The 19122-nt window shown below is 39.1% G+C and overlaps 1 protein-coding gene across 5 annotated transcripts in view; it reads right to left on the reverse strand.

The window, feature by feature from the left end:
* diaph2 (diaphanous-related formin 2) overlaps positions 1-19122 on the reverse strand; it is a 373710-nt gene that overhangs the window by 325838 nt on the left and 28750 nt on the right. For 4 of the 5 annotated variants that reach the window (XM_080900481.1, XM_080900482.1, XM_080900478.1 and 1 more), the window contains one exon: positions 18538-18558. The exons of the other annotated variant lie outside the window; for it this stretch is intronic. In XM_080900481.1, the coding sequence (XP_080756607.1) occupies positions 18538-18558 (21 nt within the window). The remainder of the gene's footprint in view (positions 1-18537; positions 18559-19122) is intronic. 5 annotated transcript variants of the gene reach the window in all.

Raw genomic sequence — 19122 nt, forward strand, 5'->3', positions numbered from 1 at the left:
ATTACAAATTATGCCCATATCATGCATTTCTTTTTAAATATTTTTATTGATTATTCATCCATGTAGAACAGAAACCATAGCAGCGGCCAAAAACTTTCCCAATCCCACCTGCCACTTATTTGAATGAGAAGTCCATCCATTCATTAATCGTCTATGTCATTAATCACTCTCTTTCACCAAGTCTAAAAAGGTAGAGAAGAAGTTAGTCAATAACAAGGGACGTTTCATGTAAGTGTACAGTGTGGCCTATTCAACAAGACTGAGATATATATATATTAGTGCTAAACAATGTAGAATTTAGCAAGGGAAACGAGAGATGTGCTGAAAAAGAGACAGGATGAGAATCCTTTTATTCCTCTCACTGTCTGTTGCTTTACACAGTACTGAAAAAATATGTCACTGACACAATAGTTAATTTTTTAAAAATTGAAATTAAATGAGCCTATTAATCTTTATTCTGTGAACTAAAGACTCCTGTAGGTATTCATCTACTCAAACCATTTTTATGTGGCTCTCAGAACTACAGGTGCTTTTCTAGGACTTATGTTGCTTGACACTCGTGCACAAAAGCAGCATGTGATGATATACCAGTTTGAGGATGCCAGTGAGGACGGTGTTAGTTAAGAGGCTTAGCCACACAGCCAGATCCACCTAGCTGGGCCCTGCTGACTGCCCCTGGGCCAGCCACATGCCCTCATTATCCTCCTGACACCCTCCTCTCATCCTCCTCCAGCAGTGGGGCTAATCCACACTAAAGGGGTAGGGCGTAAACCTGGCAGAGGCGTTTCCACTACAACTATGCACCTGTTCTGCACACCAATACATTGTGTTGTTTTAGTCATTAAAAAACAAAACCGATGTGTCAAAAGTGTCAAAACCAACTTACTGGAAAGTCTGCAGGTGCTAAAAATCCCCAGACTGCTGATCATATTTGGTCACTGAAAGTCGCACAAATCCTATCATACATAGTGAGACAGGTCTTATCTTCAAATATTGTTCAGTATTCAGTATTCCTATTCAAGCATAATTTGCTTTCTTCTTGAATTTCAATATTCAGTAATGTTCATGCAGCCATTGTGGAATTATAACAAATTCCAAACTAGGCTCATATAAAACCAACAAAAACATTTAATTAACTTAAGCTTTAATATTTTATTTCCTCATCCATTAATGCAACATAAAGAATAGGGTATGGGTGGAGGTATGGTGGGGCTGCAACAGATTATTATTTTGCATGGCTTGTAGTTCCAGTCCCATAATGGCCAGCTAGTCTTCTGTGCTTTAGGGAACTTATATGCTTTTTCATGTGAAAATGAAGCTCGAGGCTACTCCACAGTGTATCAATCAGTGTGACTGAGGTTTGAAGATGCATGAAACAAACTGGTGGGCTGGGGAATCGTGTATGCCTGTGTGCATGTGTGCGTGAGTGTGTGTGCGTGTGTCTGTGTGGGGGGAGGGTGGTTGGAGTGGAGGGGGTTTGCATCACATTTTTTCACAGTCTGGGGTCAGCAGAAATGCAGTATAATTCTCTTGCCGAGTTGCCATGCATGAAGCTCTTGTCAACAGACCTAGACCATCTGTCCTGCTATTTACCACATCCTTGTTTTTCCATAAGCGAAAACTCCACTTCATGTTTTCAGTGAGGAGCTGCATTTATGTATAAGATAAGAGAGAAACTGCTCATTAAGAAGCATACTTCAAATAACTAGAAAACTTTTCATGTCATAGACTTAACTTTCCCACTTTTTACTTAAGTTAATTAAGTAAACTGCATTCTTGTCAAAGGGGGAATAGGGTACCAGAAACAATTATTAAGAAGCACTTTTAGTTAGGAGACTTCTGTCTTAAAAACTCTTAAGACTTTCTGTCTGGGTAACAGACAGTTAGATGCATTTGAAATCTCCATCTCCCTCGCAAAGCCCTTTGAGATCTTAGCATAAAAATGTTTGTGCCCTGTTCAACTGTCAGAGAGAAGTCAGAGAGTGATGGAGATGAAGAGAGTTGAGAATGAAAGAGGAATTCGAGTGATTAAACTAGTGCACACAAAAGATTCATGCTAACCATGCATAGCGAATGGCTCTCACACCTAAAGTGAGGGCATCGTCTTTAATCAGAGGGTAATTTATTGACTCCCATTTAGAAAACCATAATACTAGTGATCAAGGCCTTCAACCGTAAAATGCAATAAACTAGGGAAGTGTTTTGTGAACAAAGGCAAATAGCAAGGCCCCACACATCATTATGTTCCTTTCATATCCCATTAGATTAGTCCCAAATGCATTTTTAGGTTAAGAAAGTCATGCCATATGCAGCCAGAATCAAGGGTAAGAACGCCAAATTATCATTACTTCAGTTCACTGTATGAATTCTCAACATCCATTTTCCACTCAACCTGTTCCCACCAAAGGTGAAATGAACCATTGCAACCAAGGACTGAAATGTTCAGGGAAAAAGAAACAAAGGTTGAATTTGTGAATATCATGTTACATATATGCCATGTAATTGGTTGCTTCCCCACTTGAGCCCCAGATAGCACAATGTTAATAACAAACTGATGAGAAATTCATTAGGGCTCCAAATAAAAACAATCTCTCCTGGATAAGAGACGAGTACGTTATAATTAAACCGATGCCTCGTCGTTTTCATTAGGCCGTGGAGCCTGAAAACTTGAAGACTGAACCACTGAGATAGATGCAATTAAGCGCGATTGTTTTACTACACATTTGAGCCTAAAGTATAAAACAGAGGCACCATGTTAATACAACAGATTCTCGTGGAGCGGGAAAAAGAGACCTACAAGTTATATTGGAAATTAGCTGACCACAGAGGCACATTCTAGCAGATCTACCCCACAGTCTGAGGGAAGTGGGCAAGTCAGGATTAGTTACACAGCGAGGACGTAGAGTGTAATTAGGAACTTTCTTCCAATCACTTTGCCTGAATACTCCTTCCTCATCTTTACACCAGATTACCTAGTCACTCCACCTTTCCAGCTGTCGTCCTCTTTATTCCAGCTCTGCACTGCCATTCCTCTCTAACATCCTCCGGTGGCTTCACAGAATTCTGAGATGGCCAGCTTCCAGGCCAGCAGAAAGGGAAACAAAGGGATCAGACACACAGATTTCTGTGTGCTTCTGTGCTGTGTGCTTGTTGTGGCAGGGGAGGGAATCACTTGCTTTTTAGCTGTCAGCGATGCCCGGCACAAACCTGCCTGGCCATAAAAATACTCAAGACCAAAAGTGTAAGATCAGGACTCAAATGTTCCCAGTTTTCTTATTAAAGCACCAGCAATACATCCTCAAAAAACAAAGACAAACCAGCAAATCAAACAGATATGTGCATATATACTTACAACACTCAAAGAGACACAAACATGGACCAAATGAAAGCCTTGGGTGTAGCATAACACGGACAAGCCCATTCAGTATCACTGGTGACTGGATACTGTTGTCAGTGTGAAAGTACACAAAAGCAAATATCCTTGCTTCAGAAAACCTTGGTTTCACAGGCAAGATGACTGATTGCCTTCAATGTCTCAAACTGAAACATAATATGAAGCAAACAGAAACGTGAAACTTAAACCTTGTCTGTGAAGGTTCTCAATCATCCAGGTCATCGTAGTCAAAGGAGCTTGCAAAGAAAAGCGTCTGGACTTCTTTAAGTAACTTGAAGACGTTTCACCTCTCATCCGAGAAGCTTCTTCAGTTCTTCACTTCTTCAAACTTAAACCTTGTCCATTTTATTGGTAAAGAAAAGCCATTAATAAAATGACACAAGGGCAATTCATAGAAAGCTGAGTGTTTACAGCAAAAACTTGCCTCCTTACAAACAACATGTGCCACTAGCCATTTCTGCTACATTCTTGCATTTGCCATTTCATGTACAAGTTACAGAAGACTGGTGAAAATGGCCATAATGCACTGTCAGCTGAACATATGGATGGATGGAGTTATTGTTGTTTGACCTCAGGGAAGAAGGAGGGACATGCGGGTCACATTAATGTGGACCAATAATCTCTCCCTGAGTCATTAGGATGATCAATGCCATTCTAATGAGATAACATCTGGAACAAAGGACCCTAATAGCAGACAGCTGCTGGGCAAAGTGAGGTAATTAGGAGAACATTCAGTGATGCTAACTAATGCTGCAGTCATTGTGCCCAGGTTTTGTACCCCACCCTGTTAACATCCAAAAAACAACATGTTGAATATTTCATATCTTCTCTAATAACTAATCACTGCAGAATAATATCAGTGTTAATAAATGAGAGGAAAACTGTGGGAAATGGGAATTAGAAATACCTCAAAATCTTGCCTTGACATGAATGCTTATCGAGCGGCAATAAATTGGTCAATTATGGAGAAAATCTGTTTTGAGGTAACCTTTCAGCTTATTAAATAAGCTATAAATCAATTTCTAGAGCAGAATGAGTGGCTGGCTTTTAATGAGTGGACGTGTCTAATCTTTTTTCTTTGCTTAGTTCTCTCAGACTGTGTGCATGTATAGAGAGGAAAATACTACATGGTGACCTGGTGTAAAGTTAGATTAAAAAACAGTATTTTGTATTGTTCACCACAACTTCAAAGTATAACTTGAAGTAGCACACTGATAATTCAAGTGACTGAATGTAAGTTGCTCAATTAGAGGACAACATTTTTTAAAAAGAGAACAAAAAGTATCCACCTCCAAACACTGGCTAAGCAGGAGCCAATTAGTCTTATGCATAGAAAGAGGAATAATGGAGACTGGCCTCAAAGAGAAACCTTATTATTAGTCCATGTAACGTGTCCGTACACACCGTTGGCGATCACGAATAAATATAATTACTATGAACAAAGAAAACTGTGTAGTCTAACATAGGGTGAAATGATACTCCAATGTTGGGCTCCAAAGCACTAATTACATAAAATAAAATAAAAATCTTGTAATACATGAATGTCTATGTACAGATATACATGCATATATTGAATGTGCATGTATATTCCACACTATGTGATGTTGCTGGATATTCAAATGCTAGAAAGTTTCCACTGCACCCTGCTGATAAAACTGTACTGCACCAAAATTTGATTTGTACCAATACTTTGGGAATGACAGTATATCCTGAGTTGCTTGTGATAGTGACGCTGTGTGTGTGTGTGTGTTGCTTCCAGTCCCTGCTACTACAGTGGGAATGCCACTGCTGCAACTTTCATAGCAACTAAACAATGAACATTGCCACAAATAATGTCGCCGTGTTCTTCCTGACTGTTGAGCGCACAGCTAACTTGGAAAATGACAGAAATGTGGACCAGTTTAAAGGATTCAAAGGTTAACATATGTGGCACATAACACAGCATCCTGCTGATTATCTCAAATACAATTATGATTTAGTTGGTGACAAACGTTTTTTTTCTCCATTAGGAATTTTTAACGAAATTAGGAACAATGAAAGCCTTTTTATTTATCTTTATCACTTTATGTGCATTAACAGTGTGGCAAACAACGCAGACTGGGCATGGTAACTTAATCTCAAGAACACAAGTTTTAAATGTTAAAAAAAATATTATTTTGTATTGGAAATGGTAATTTTGCGATATCAACTGGTAATATCTAGTTGTAAATATAAAGGTAACTATTAATCTAAGCCTAAACTCTGAAATTGAGATTACTGTATAGTAAACAGCACTGTAATCTTAATCTAATTTACAATAGTTCAGTTATCAATGTTCTGGTGCTAATTCACTGCTAAAAACTACAGCTATAAGAACTAGGGCTGGGCCATATCATACCGTTCACGGTAATACCGGTGTAATGTTGGGCAACGATGGGAAAATGAAATATCACGATAGAATATGGGTAAAACGCGCATACGCAGTGCCTTTGTTTACATACGCACATGGCGGCGATGCAGAATGAGAAGAGCGAAAGCGGATCGTTGAATGAAACAGATGAACCAGAACTGGTTTGTAAAAATGCTGCAGCTTCAGTGGTGTGGAACTGGTTTAGCTTTCGTCCGTCAGATACACAACAAAGCACTATTTTTGGTAGCGCATGCTAGCGGGCCGTCGTTATTACCGTGTTGTTTGGAAAATACGTCACACTTAAAATCAATCCTTTGATTTTTCTGAAAGTCGACAGAGCCCCTTATAATCCCGTGTGCCTTATGTCTGAACTCTGGTTGTGTTTACTGACCTGGAAACGATTTTATGTGCATGGCGCTGGAAAATCTGTCAAATGTTTCAGTACGACTTTGCTAAGCTACGAAGCCGCACCGCTCGATGGATTGTCGGAGCGTTACGGCTATCGTAGGCGGAGCCTCGCGGAGTGATACGTACTGTGCTTCAACATAATGTTACCGTATTGTGTGTGTATAACCTCTTTTTAAGTTTTGTGGCTATTATACATGGTTGTGCTGAGGATATTTTGGCCAATTAACACTGGAAATGCCTTTTGGTTAAACTGTCAGCGAGGAATTTGCATTTGCACTGTTAGTTTAGTTTTTAGTTTTCAGTTTATTTGTCATATGCAAGTTAGCACAGGGTCAACATTGCAATGAAATGTGTTTGATGAGCAGCAGTTCACGCAGCAGCATGATACAGTAGAAGAAAATATAATAAAAAAATAGAAAAATAGTAAGGAGCAAAAATTAGAGAGACGTGGTAAAAGAGAAAAGATGACTAAATATATATGTATCTATAAATATAAATATATGTACACTAGTGATTAAATAAGAAAATCTTGACAAGAAATATGACGGGAGGGCAGATGGGATATTGCACAGGAATGAGCAGCAGAAAATTACAGTATTACACTTTTAAATATAAATACATTTATAAATACATACATGTTACATTTTTATATAACTTTAATGCACATATAAAAACAGCTGCTTGTTTAAGTGAAAATACATTGATGTTTTTTTTTTTTTTGCACTAATAAAGTTGTGGAGTTGTAAAGTATTTTGTCTGGTGTCAATTATATCGTCAGTTATATCGTTATCGCAAATTTTCAAATGTATATCATGATAAATATTTTTGGTCATATCGCCCTGCTCTAATAAGAACATAAATGACCATTTTAATAACCCTGTCATATATAAGATTCAAACTTACCTGAGCATATTTTCTTGTTCTGCAGTCATATTAGATGGCAGTTCTTTTTAAGTTCCATGTTTAGCCTTTTACTATTTTTGCCATCATATCATTTAAATAATAAAAAACTGTTAAATGTAATAAACCTCCCCAAAGAAGAAAAAATATGCAGTGAGTGAAAGGCTAAGTATTATTTATTCAGTTTTTTCCCCTCCTAATTCAAACACTTCATTGGCTTGTATAATTTTCAAATAATTAAAGAAAATGTAATTCAACTAAATAAATAAAAAAATGAATCTTCTTTGCACTCATTCCTTTACTTCTGCTTCAAATGTAAACTCGTCCTGTATATGGAGCACATACTGTATGCAGCAGAAAGTTACATTAATATGGATAGTTAGGGAAATATGAAGAAACACCATCATGGCTTGAGTGCAGTCAACACTGCAACAACACTATTCCTCTGAGAGCACGACAGCAGTGGTGAAAAAGCTCCCAACTAACAGTAATTGGTTTTAAAATAATAGAATTCATTACAGTTACGGCGCTTGTTCAGAAATGCAAACAGGAGAAGAAAAAACATTCACTAGAGACTTGGGCTGAACTGCTTCGCTAAAAACCATGGGGAGATGAAAGGCATAATTCAAATGACAATTTTAGAACCTTTAGTTCATTTATATCAGAAGCTCAGAAGATGTTGCTGGGATAATAACATCATGGTTTTTTCTGTTCTTTTGTTCTAGTTGCAGGGCTTGGAAGAACTTTTTCCCTCTCAATTTCATTCTTTTGTGGTGGCAAATGTCTCCTCCTCACACAGAGACATGTGAGGTGACACACAAACAATCTAGCAAACAACACCCGTCGCCAGCAGAGACAGCCAACTGAAAGCTAACATGGGAAATCTTGACAGGGAAGAAGAAAAGCACCTCACACATGACACTGAATTTGCTGCTTGTCTTATTAAATGACTGTGTAATTATACACATCAGGGGTCTGCATTGTAAGGTCCTATGTTTTTATTACATCCAGCTGCAGACTTTGTTTGACTCAAGGCCTGCATCTCAGGTATGACGAAAGCATTCACCCAATCAGCTTTGAAAGAAAGATCATTTTTCTCAAGACCACTCAGGATATAAAGAGACAGGTCAGCCATCTCAGCATGATTGGATGCCACCTCATGCTGCGTCTATAGCCAACATCAAGGACATCACTATTACAAACGCTATACATCTGCCATCAAATCAGCCTCAGGCCAATATCGAGTAATTGGCTCCATTCTAAGGAAGAGCTTGATACATCCTGTCTACCAACTGATATAGTCAAACATATATGTGAATAAATACATTTTTTGCTCCATTTACTTATATTTATTTGGCACAATACCTGTGAGAAAAAACAAGATCACCATATGGCTGTGCATTAAAAATGGATGCCTTATGTTAGCGAGGGCACCTGAGATGAATGATAATATGGGGAAAAAAATGATGAGTTGAAGAGCAAAGCTGTTTCTTTAGCTGCGCTCGATCAACAATCTTTATCCTGAAAAACAACCTCTCCTGTAACTGAAAGTCACGCCTGACCAAGACCATGCTCCAGCAGAACACATGTTGCCACGAATGTGTCTTTTCAAGAGCACTGGTTGTCAATAAGCAAATATGGCTCACATGGAAAGATATGGTCAGAAGGTTTGATGTTCGTATCTCTGAGGAAAAGCAACTGCATAGAATACACAAAAAGAGGGAGACATTGATATGGTGTCAGTGTACAGGCATAAAGCATAAAGGGATGTATACAGACAACCAGGAGGAAGGACAGAGACATCGATGGTGTTGTTCCGTAAACATAGCTGACGTCTCATTGTTAAGAGACTAAATCTGTTTTTAGCGTTGGACTGATCATTCGTAGCATATGGGAAGTCAATAGAATGGGTCTTGTTAATGGCAGGCAAGGGAACACATAATTCCTTACAGGCCCAGATTATGCAAGTGAAAAATCAAAAGGAAAAAAAAAACGAGTGTACCCAATAGAGTTTGGCGCTCTTCCACCATGTAAGAGGCAGTCTCACTTTTGTATTAGGTTGAAGGAAAAATAACAATAAATGAATAAATGAATCAAGCCTCCTTTCCATCTCTAGAGTTGTAAGGGAAAGTTGTTCTTTAGAGAAGACAGACCTGCCTGAGTCCTATTGAGCCATTTCACATGTATTCTTCCTTTTAAAGATCAGATGTCTAACAAATGGCATTAGTGGCACACATAGCCGTGTGTTGCATGGGCGGCAAGAAACCCATTAGGTCAATTCCATAGCAACAATGTGGCTTTTGAGCCCCTGTGGTGCAACAATGTATTGGTCGATTCAATGGGTACCCACTGCCACCAAGTGCTAGCCTTCAGTACTGCATTAGCGGCTGGAGAACTGCAGCTGTTGCCATGTCTATCTGAGCAGAGACAGACCACGATCGTCCACGATGAGCTACTGTACTTGACTAAGATCCAATGTTATCAACACTGTTGTGAGGCACCCAAAACCCAATCTCAATACTAATATGTGTCTTCAATACATAAAGTTAGGCTGTGCACAATTAAAGCACACAAAGATGTCCCCGTGCAATTCACAAAAAACTGTGACCAGTTTGGCATTTTAACACAAGCAGAGAGCAGCCAGCATGCATGAATGCGAGGTGCTGCCAACTCACTCAGGATAAGACTCGCATTCTCTGGGACAGCTGAACTACGCTTTACCAACCAAGCCTAAAGTACATCATGGCAACCTGAGTGTTTCTATCTAGTGCATGACCAGTAGGGCTGCTCAAATACTGCAAGAATCATAATCCAAATTATGCCGGTGAACAATGAGATCACAATTACTTGACACGATTATTCACTGACTTTTTTTTTCTTTTTTTTTCATCATGCATTTTACAGTTGTTAAAATTCTGTTGTTGCTAGTGTTCCTTGTGGACCACCCTAAAATCAAAGGTTAATAACTGAATAGATTTTAGCTTTTTTCTTCATTTAAAGACCAGAATGCTCTGTATTTAACACAAAACAGGAGCTTTGTGGCAAAAGAGAATGGAGCGCAATTATTGTTTTATCTCGATTATCTTATTTTCATAATTGTTTGAAGCAAAAAAAAAAAATGTAATGGGATTAATTGCACAGTCCTAATTACTAGTTAATGTATTCTCATTTGTTCATTCATTTATTCTTCCATCCATTTACTAACTAGTGAGCGGCAAGCCAACTAGCCACATGATGCCAATAAACAGCGAAAAAGTGATATAGCTTGAAGGTTTCCAGTTTAAAACTATGACCCATCTCTCCAGAGCACCCTTCAAAAAGAAACTGCAAGCCAGACAATAACACAGCAAGTGATCTGGCCTTGATCATGTCACCAATCATTACGGCAGAGAGCTGTCTAGGGAATCAGGGGAAACCTGGCTGTTGATGAGGCGATTATATGGCTTTACTCTTGTGCGTCCAAGTATGACAGCGCTATGAAAGCATTGCGGCTGATAGGCAGAGACTATACCTTGTTAGCACGCTGTTGTGCTGAGTGGACTAGTTGACTGAGCAGTAGGGCACTCCCACAGGTCCTGGTGGGCTTACTGCAAGAATAGTGAGGGATTATAAAAAAGGCCGTCAATGTGACTCTCACCAAACCCAACATCTGCAACAACTTTGTCAATTTGTCAACAGCTACCTTTTCTTCCTACCTGTCCTTCAACTACCAAGGTACAAAACAGAGATATTACAGATCAGCGGGGTCAATGCACTTCTTACATTGGAATGCAAGTGAGTGTGAAGTCTGCATTTGGAATGACTACAAATGCACAAAAAGAGAGCCTGGCAAGGTTATGAACAGGAGTGTATTTTATGTTCAATATAGGTATTTGTTGTGCCTGAAAATGAATAAATAAATGAATGAATGAATGAATGAGTGCTTTCTCACATCGCCCAATGCAAGCATTCTCCATGCAAATCTTGACATATTCAGACAGAGCCCACATTTCACAGAGATCACATCTAGAAAAAGAAGCCGACCGCATCAACCAAAGCAAATAACTTACTAAATATACACAGATGTAGAGGGTATCGAAGAGCTAAAGAAGCAAATAAAGAAATCGGGAGTGACTGGAGAAGCAAGCAACCATAAAACATGGGGATACACAGAATTTCACAGCTGTGTGAACAGTTAAAGCAGATGCGATGGGATGTGATGGTGGATGCATACAGAGAGCTGGGTTGTAAAAATATGCTATAAAGTTTATGGAGCCTAATGCGGCCCTGCAGGAGCCTCCTGCCGAGCTGAGCATGCCGACAGTGCTGTTGAGTGTTTGACAGAGCTGTGGGAGAGAAATGTACAACTGAGAGCATAGCCCGTATTCACAAGCTCCATCACTAGTGTGGGATGTGCATACAGTACATAAAATTCACAGATATGCAATCAACAGAACTAAGAATCCTATTTTTTCCTCCCCGCCCTTCTCTAAAATAGCCAGTCTCTCCTGTGCAATATCTAAATCGTCGCTGTAATATGCAAGTGTGCTGAAAATTCATGGAGAAAAACAGTGCTTCTTACTACCAGCACAGAAACACGTTCATGTGGACACACCAACACAAATACAGGGAGACTATAAAGCACTGCCATAGTCACTGTTCAATTCAATATCAGCATACTGTGACCACTTCAGCCTTTCATGTTCCCTTCAAAATAACGAGATTCAGCTCGCCTCTTCTGATTGAAGAGGAATGATTGTTTCTTCCTTTGAAAAGACATATGTTGTATAGAAAAGATGTGTGAGGGGAGAAATAAGGAAGGAGAGAAGCTTGCAGAAAAGGCAGAAAAAACCCATAAAAACTCAAGCACAAAAAATAAAAAGAGGACAAATGCTGATGGAAAGTAACCTCTTTTTCTCATCCCCCGTGGGAGCTGTTGTTGACTTAATCCTTCCCACACAACCCAGCCTCTGTCACAGCTAAAACCTTGCTTCTTCCACAGCCAGCAAAGGTCAATCCAACCATAAATGCCTGAAGACAAGTCATTCGGCAAAAAAACAACATTAGCTGGTAGGAAAAGTTCAACATGACATGACAACTGTGATAGCTATTACATATTTACAATGTTATTAAGTTATCCATAAAAGTATTTATAAAGTACCGTGTTGAACCCTCATATCTTCCTAGAAGAGCCTCAGTGTGCCATGATGCTCATTCTGTGAGTTTTTCCTCAAAAAATGTTCTCCTACTTGGTGTTCGAAAGCACTCTCTGACATAAAAGTCCATCTGTCTCCCACAGGTGTTAATTTAGGTTGAGATTTGGTGACTACAAAGGCTGTAGCATGTGATTAATTTTTATACTCATCAAACCATTCAGTGACCTCTGATCGCCATTGGCTGGAGGCATTCTGGAGAGGACCATTCCCATCAGAATTGTAAAGTTTTATCATTAGACAAAGGTGATTGCTCAGAAAAGCTTTGTATCGATTTGCAGTGACCCTTCTGTCTGAGGGGACGAATGGACCCAAACCATACCACTAAAATGTCTAGAGCAGCATGAACGAGCCACTGTTGTAAGGCATTGTGGCAAATGTAGCATGTTCTGCCTAATAACTGCCAAGGGTATAATAGTAACCGGACTGTTTTTACAAAACAAGAAAAAACTGATAATGAGTAAGATGAAGACAATAATGAGCTTATAAATGAACAAATCTGACATTAAAAGGTGGTTAGTCTACCAAACCTGGATACGCTACAAAGCTACGACATAACAAATGAACTGGTAAACAAAGAAGCACAATTCTCATGGACAAAAAAAAACATTTGAACAATGACAAGAGAGCCCTTTATGCCTCCACAACAAGTCAAGAAAGGATGTACATGTTTCCTTGTCAATGATCAAAAGAGGACTTCACCACCATAACATCACAGGATTCACCACACAAAATGCTTTCAAACACAAAAAAATATCAAAAACACACAAAAAGAGACTGATACAGTTTTAGATCTGGTTGTAGATCTAAGGACGAATGAAAAAGATATCAACCTGAATCAAAAGGATGGAAAGAGGAACGTTTGTAGATGCAAATGATACAATCGATGAGTTCACAAAGGAAGAAAGGCACATGCCTATAAAACTGTTTATGACAAAAGGGTTCCCTTTGACCTGCAAATGGAGCAGAAAGGAGGAACCTGGATTTGTCAGGTTGATGTCCAGGTTATTCAGAGAGATTCAATTCCAGTGTGGGCTCGTTTCCCTCAACTGCATTAGTACAGCTTGACTTTGTAGGTGTGACGGGGTTTTCCTACATAAAGAATGCTTCTCTCCATCATCTCAAACTCGTGGGCCATAGTCAAATGCAGAAATTATGCACAGAACAGTAAGGCATGACTAGTTATCCAGATATTTACATCTGAGCCCCAAATGATAACCATTGGGTTTTCAAACTGTAGTCTACATGTTAGCGCCCTAACACATCCCAGTGAAGGATTCTGGGAGTAGAATTTTCCTCTAATTTGAGTCATTAAAGCAACAAATGTTCAGTATTTATTAACAATGATAGCAAAGCATATTTAAAGATATCCTATGTGAAAGTATTTTGTCAAATAAATATTTCCTAATCTCACTCTCAGGCAACTTTTTATGTCAATCAGAAGAACTCTAAAATTTGCTTTCAGCCAATCAAAGAAACATCTTATTGAAACGGTCCCCTCCAGAGCATGTTTCCTTGATCTTAATTTAAAATAGAATCTATGTTGAACACTGGCTCAGGGCATGGGAGGCACACGCTATTGATTAATTTTTCATTCCTGTTCTTTTAAAGAACCAAGGACATGTGCCACATCAAATCTGCTCAACCCTCAGCACCCAGTTTAATAGCTTGCTTGAAACAAAAAGTCTTTTGAGGTATGTGGTTTTAAAAGGTAAGCAGGGAGGGAGGGTACCTTGATTTCCTTTCAGGCTCACCATATTTCTTTTACTTTTTACTTTTTTTAGGGTCCTTCACAAGCACTCCTGGCACTGTGAACGAACACTTGATTGGAGTTAAAGAGGAGCCAGATGTATGCCTCATATCCTTGCAACTCTCTTTCTATGTCCCTTGTTTCCCATCTGGATGCTTTGCGATTCTCTATCCTAACGATAACTATTTGCTAACAGATTGTCCAAAAATCCTTGGCACTAACACAGAAGATTAGGAGCACAGGTAATTCACCTGAGATACATATAATATCAACCAATAAAACAAAAGAAATGTATATCAACATCCTTCATTTCAGTGCTAAAGGGTAAGTGCATTTCTCTTGCCTTTCTCTCTAAAAAAAGAAATTTAGGGGTTTTGACTGCTGATCATAAAAAGTTATGTCCAAATTTTGCATATTGACTGAATGCTCTGAATGTGAATTTTTACCTAAGGTATTGATTAACTTTTAACAGTAACTAATAAATTAGTGAGGAAAAATGCATCTTTAGAAAATAATGATTTAAAAAATACATCAATAAAATACCTCAGGTGGATTGCAAATGAAACTATCTCAAAAATGAGGAAAATATCAAGGTTTAGTGCTTTTGCAATGCTGTGCGTGATAGACACACAAACATCTTTTCATTTAAATGTTGAATATACAGCCACATTTGAACAGATTAATGAAAACGACCTTGTAGTTGAACTAAGTTATACTCCATGACATTAGGATGTGAGATGTTTCTAATGTATTCCTATCCTCCTATAGCATACACAATCACATAACTGCATACATCCGCACAACTCTGCACACAAGAAAATAAAGTTGATGTTAAAGACATCTTTAGCTACACTGAAATTAAAATGCCAACATTCCAATGCAGCAGAAAAAAGAAGACAGTTTATGAAGTTCATCAGCTATAGTGAAGCCGATACAGCCTCTTCTGACTTTTTTTCTCAGGTTGTCTGATGCGTTTTAGGATCTCTGGTCCAACCCACACACTGAAAACACACACAACCACACCAGCCATCACCACCTGACATCTCAGAACTGACCACGATGTTACCATGGATATAAGCAGTCATCTGTCCAGTCATACAGATATTGATCACCTCCCTGTGGTCTAGAGATTGCAGTTTCTTTTTTTCTTTTGCCTGCATCACACAACCTCTCACAATCAAAGGCTTTCACGTTAACACTGCAGTAGACATTGATGTATTGTTACAATGTGGCCCTTGACTTGTGACGTAAATCAGGCCAAGTTTTACAAAGCCTGACGTTATAAAGCCATTGTAGTGGGTACAGGGAACTGCAGCGCACTGCGTAAAACATGCAGTTACTTATATGTATATGTTATATACAATGAATCTTAACATCAAGGGTAAAGACCACAAACTTGATGACACAGGGGCAGAATAGGGGCATTAATAGGGAATCCACACATTGAGAGCATATGCGGCTTTGCAATGTTGTACAGTTTAACAATGGTCAAAGTGGATTACAGGTAATTCCCACAGTCTCTGTATTCCTAACTCATTCTCCATGAGGAGAGTGCCAGGGAGGTTTCATGCCTTAGACAGAGAAGTTACAGTTGTATTTTCCCTGCAGACAATCCTAACCAACACTTCCCTTACAGCACATAAGAGAGCACTCTGTCCAACCGACACACGCAGACAGCATGAAAATGGGAATCTGCCAGCAAAGCAGGGAGTTGTACTGTAGGCCATCATCGGCTAAATGCTCTCCATCTGCACCCCACTAGCTTTCAGTTGGGCTTTCAAGAATGACAGTTTATACCTGCCTGTATGTTAGCCATATCTATGGGCTACTGGTAGAGGGATGGCACAGAGGTTACAAATGCATCAGTATTAGGGCTGCCACAATTATTTTGATAGTCGACTAGTCACCGATTATTTTTGCGATTAGTCGACAAATCAGATCATCATCCATTGGACGTAAAACGTACAGCTTATTGCACCAGCATGCATCCGCTAACTAGCATTAGCTTACAGCTTTAAGTGTTTAAGGTATGTGCTAACTAAAAATAAAGACAAGATGATAGTTTATTAAACTTTTAATGAATTTTGCAGATTGTCTCAGTGGAGTTTAATAAACTCAGGCGTCTGCTCCTTGCCATCTAAAATATAACAGGTAGTGAAGGGAGTCTGGTGTTTTACACCGGCTCCAGTGAGCCTTCAACCCTCCAGCTATCGAGCGGGTGGGTAACAGACGACTCCGAAAACGTTGGGGCACTTTTAAAAATATGTGATGTCTTGATAAACCGAGCAGATATTTGAAGTTTATACAGCTATATTCGCCGAGAAAATATGTTAAAAGTTTATTTTGTGACCCAGAAAGAGTAATATTAAAACTAAGTAGCTGCCGCCATTGTTGGAAACTGGAATAGGCTGAGCCGAGCTATGAATTCTGGGATAGGTTGGGCCACGAAGGATACATCCGACTCATCCTTCAAATTCGGGGAAAAGGAGGACACATTTGGAGGAATCTTTGAATCTGGAAAGCCTTCGTCGCGTCGCTGTAACGTAATCGGCCTATAAATGCGGCCTCCGAAGGATGCAGCCCGTAAATTTGGACACAGCTACAATACTGGAGACTGCTTCTTCTTCTTGGTTTAACGGCAGCTGGCATCTTTGTACATGCAGTGCTGCCACCTTCTGTTTCAGTCCGTTATTACACTCTTAAATCATACTATTTATTCCTGCGTCTTTCAGGATCTTACAAAGCCTCAAACGACACGTCGACTATTAAATTTGTCGTCGACGATTTTGATAGTCGACATAATCGTGACTAGTCGACTAATCGTGGCAGCCCTAATCAGTATGCTCTTGAGTTGGAAGCAATGCATTTGATAGGGTGCCTGCATGGTTTGCAGAACTTCTTAATTTAGGTCTCACAATTCAAACTTGTATGATTTTGTCATATTATGCCTAGTGAAAACAAATCGTCCATTGCCGCTGATTGAAAGCTACTCAGTCCAGGTCAATAGGGGCAGAGCTGAAAAACCAGTTCTTCCAACGGAAATAACCAAGCACAAAAGAACAGTTTGACAAAGAAGGAGAAAACTCAATCGATACAAATGGTTCTGTTAAATGCCTTGCAGAGCGAGGTTTGTCTGAGCTCATGAGCAGAGCAGAGGCCAGGTCACACAGTGCTACTTTACTTTGTCTGTGGGTTTCTGTTAAGCTTTACAGTCCTCCTAATCCTCACAAAGCTCTCAAAAGGTAATAAGCCACAGTTTAAAGTGACAATTCAACACTTGCCAAACTATGAACCAGTAGATGTAAAAAAAAAAAAAACCACAAAATAATTTCTTCTTTACAAAAGAGGGATGCCATTTCGTAGGTGAAAATAAGTAATCTGTATATTATAATGTGAACAAATGAATGTGTATTGCCAATACTGTGGGAAATTCCAATAGTATACTTCAAGTAAACTACCTGAAGTAAAATGAAGAAGAAGAATAAGCATTTGTAAGGAACCAGTCGTGTTCCTGTCACATGGGGAGCTGTTGACAGCAAATTTTGATAAACAACCATAAATTTTTCCACTATCCTAATATGGTCGAATATTTCTGCTTTAGGCAGAAAAATATTGCAGTGCACTGTGGGTCAGTGTGTGTCTGTGTACAGTATTTATGAGTGTGTGCAAAGTCCTTTTAAGTGTTATACTGTATATTTTTAATGTGGATCCAAAGTGTGGTACATGTGCACCTAAGAAAGATCCTCCGTTTGATCTCAAAAAGAAACGTGAATCCCTTTGGGGTTGTGTCAGGAAGAACATCTGTCAAATTAAACATGTTCAATTGAATTTTATTTATGTAGCGCCAAATAACAGCAAGGCGACGTGTAGAGCTACCCCCTGTGGTGGGGGGTAGTCAGAGAAGCTTTACTGTATATTCTCTATGTGCATTGTATCTCACAGACAAAATGTGTGTGAATGTGAGAGTGAATGAATAGTGGTATTGTAAAGCGCTTCGAGGGGTCCCGAAAAGCGCTATATAAATGCGATCCATTATTATTATTATCATTAAAATGATTTTGATAAACAGATTAGATTGAAGATTATGAGAATTTGTGTAAAAGCTATCCTTCTTTGTGGATATTAAAGTATTGAAATGCTAATAGAAGTTACACTGCAATCAATTTCAAAGAGAAACAGCAAAAACCAACAAAAGGTGTCCTGACTCACTTTCAGGCTGTATAATTTCAAGATTTCTCATTTTAAAGTGCTAAAAATTTGCATGCAGGAAAAGTGTTGACAGTTTATAGCCTTTTCAAATTAAAGCCCATTAGTAATATCACAGGTGAAAATGAAAAGAAAATGAAATGACCCTCACTTGCACAGTTCAGAATGCGCTCCTCAACATCCTTCCAAAACGAGATAAAATGATGTGCAATGTGTATTTGTGAGCTTAGGGAGTGAATAAAGACAGATACACAGAAGTACGAAGATTCACAAGCTAAATAAATAATGGGCTACTTACCGCAACTTTGCTCCCAGTTATCTGCATGCAGCGATCAGCGGAGGAGGTTAATGTGCAAAAAGACACAAACAGCACAATCATTAGTAAGGCCAGAGAATTCTCTCCATTACACGTTGAAGCATTAGCGTAACTTATGGGACATCACAAAAATTCTTCACACAATTAAAGCACACACTATACACTTACAATTGAAAAAAGCCAACAAGAGAACATTCAAAACTGTCGTCACATGCTGAAGATAATGTCTGCGTTTGGCAGCTGCAGTGTTACCAATTATTTTGAATATGAATATTTGCTCGGCATATGAAAACACGCCGAAGTAAAAGTTGCGGCAACAAAAGCGGAAGTCATGTTTAGTCATGCCATCTTCCACACAAGGTATTAATTAAATGATTAAGGGGATAAAATATGATTGCCCTTGTGACTGCCTGATTGAATGAGTGGTACAGAACAGAACAGTGGCTAGTGTGGGCAAAGAGGCTCTGTGGACTGAAATCAATCTGCTGCCATTAACGTTGGGCTTCAGGTGTCAAATTTGCGTGGCGGAGCTACCTTGAACCCATGCAGTCAGCACGATTCTTGAAG

This window comes from Rhamphochromis sp. 'chilingali' (genome assembly GCF_963969265.1).
Source record: "Rhamphochromis sp. 'chilingali' genome assembly, chromosome: 13".
NCBI classification, from domain to species: Eukaryota; Metazoa; Chordata; class Actinopteri; order Cichliformes; family Cichlidae; genus Rhamphochromis; species Rhamphochromis sp. 'chilingali'.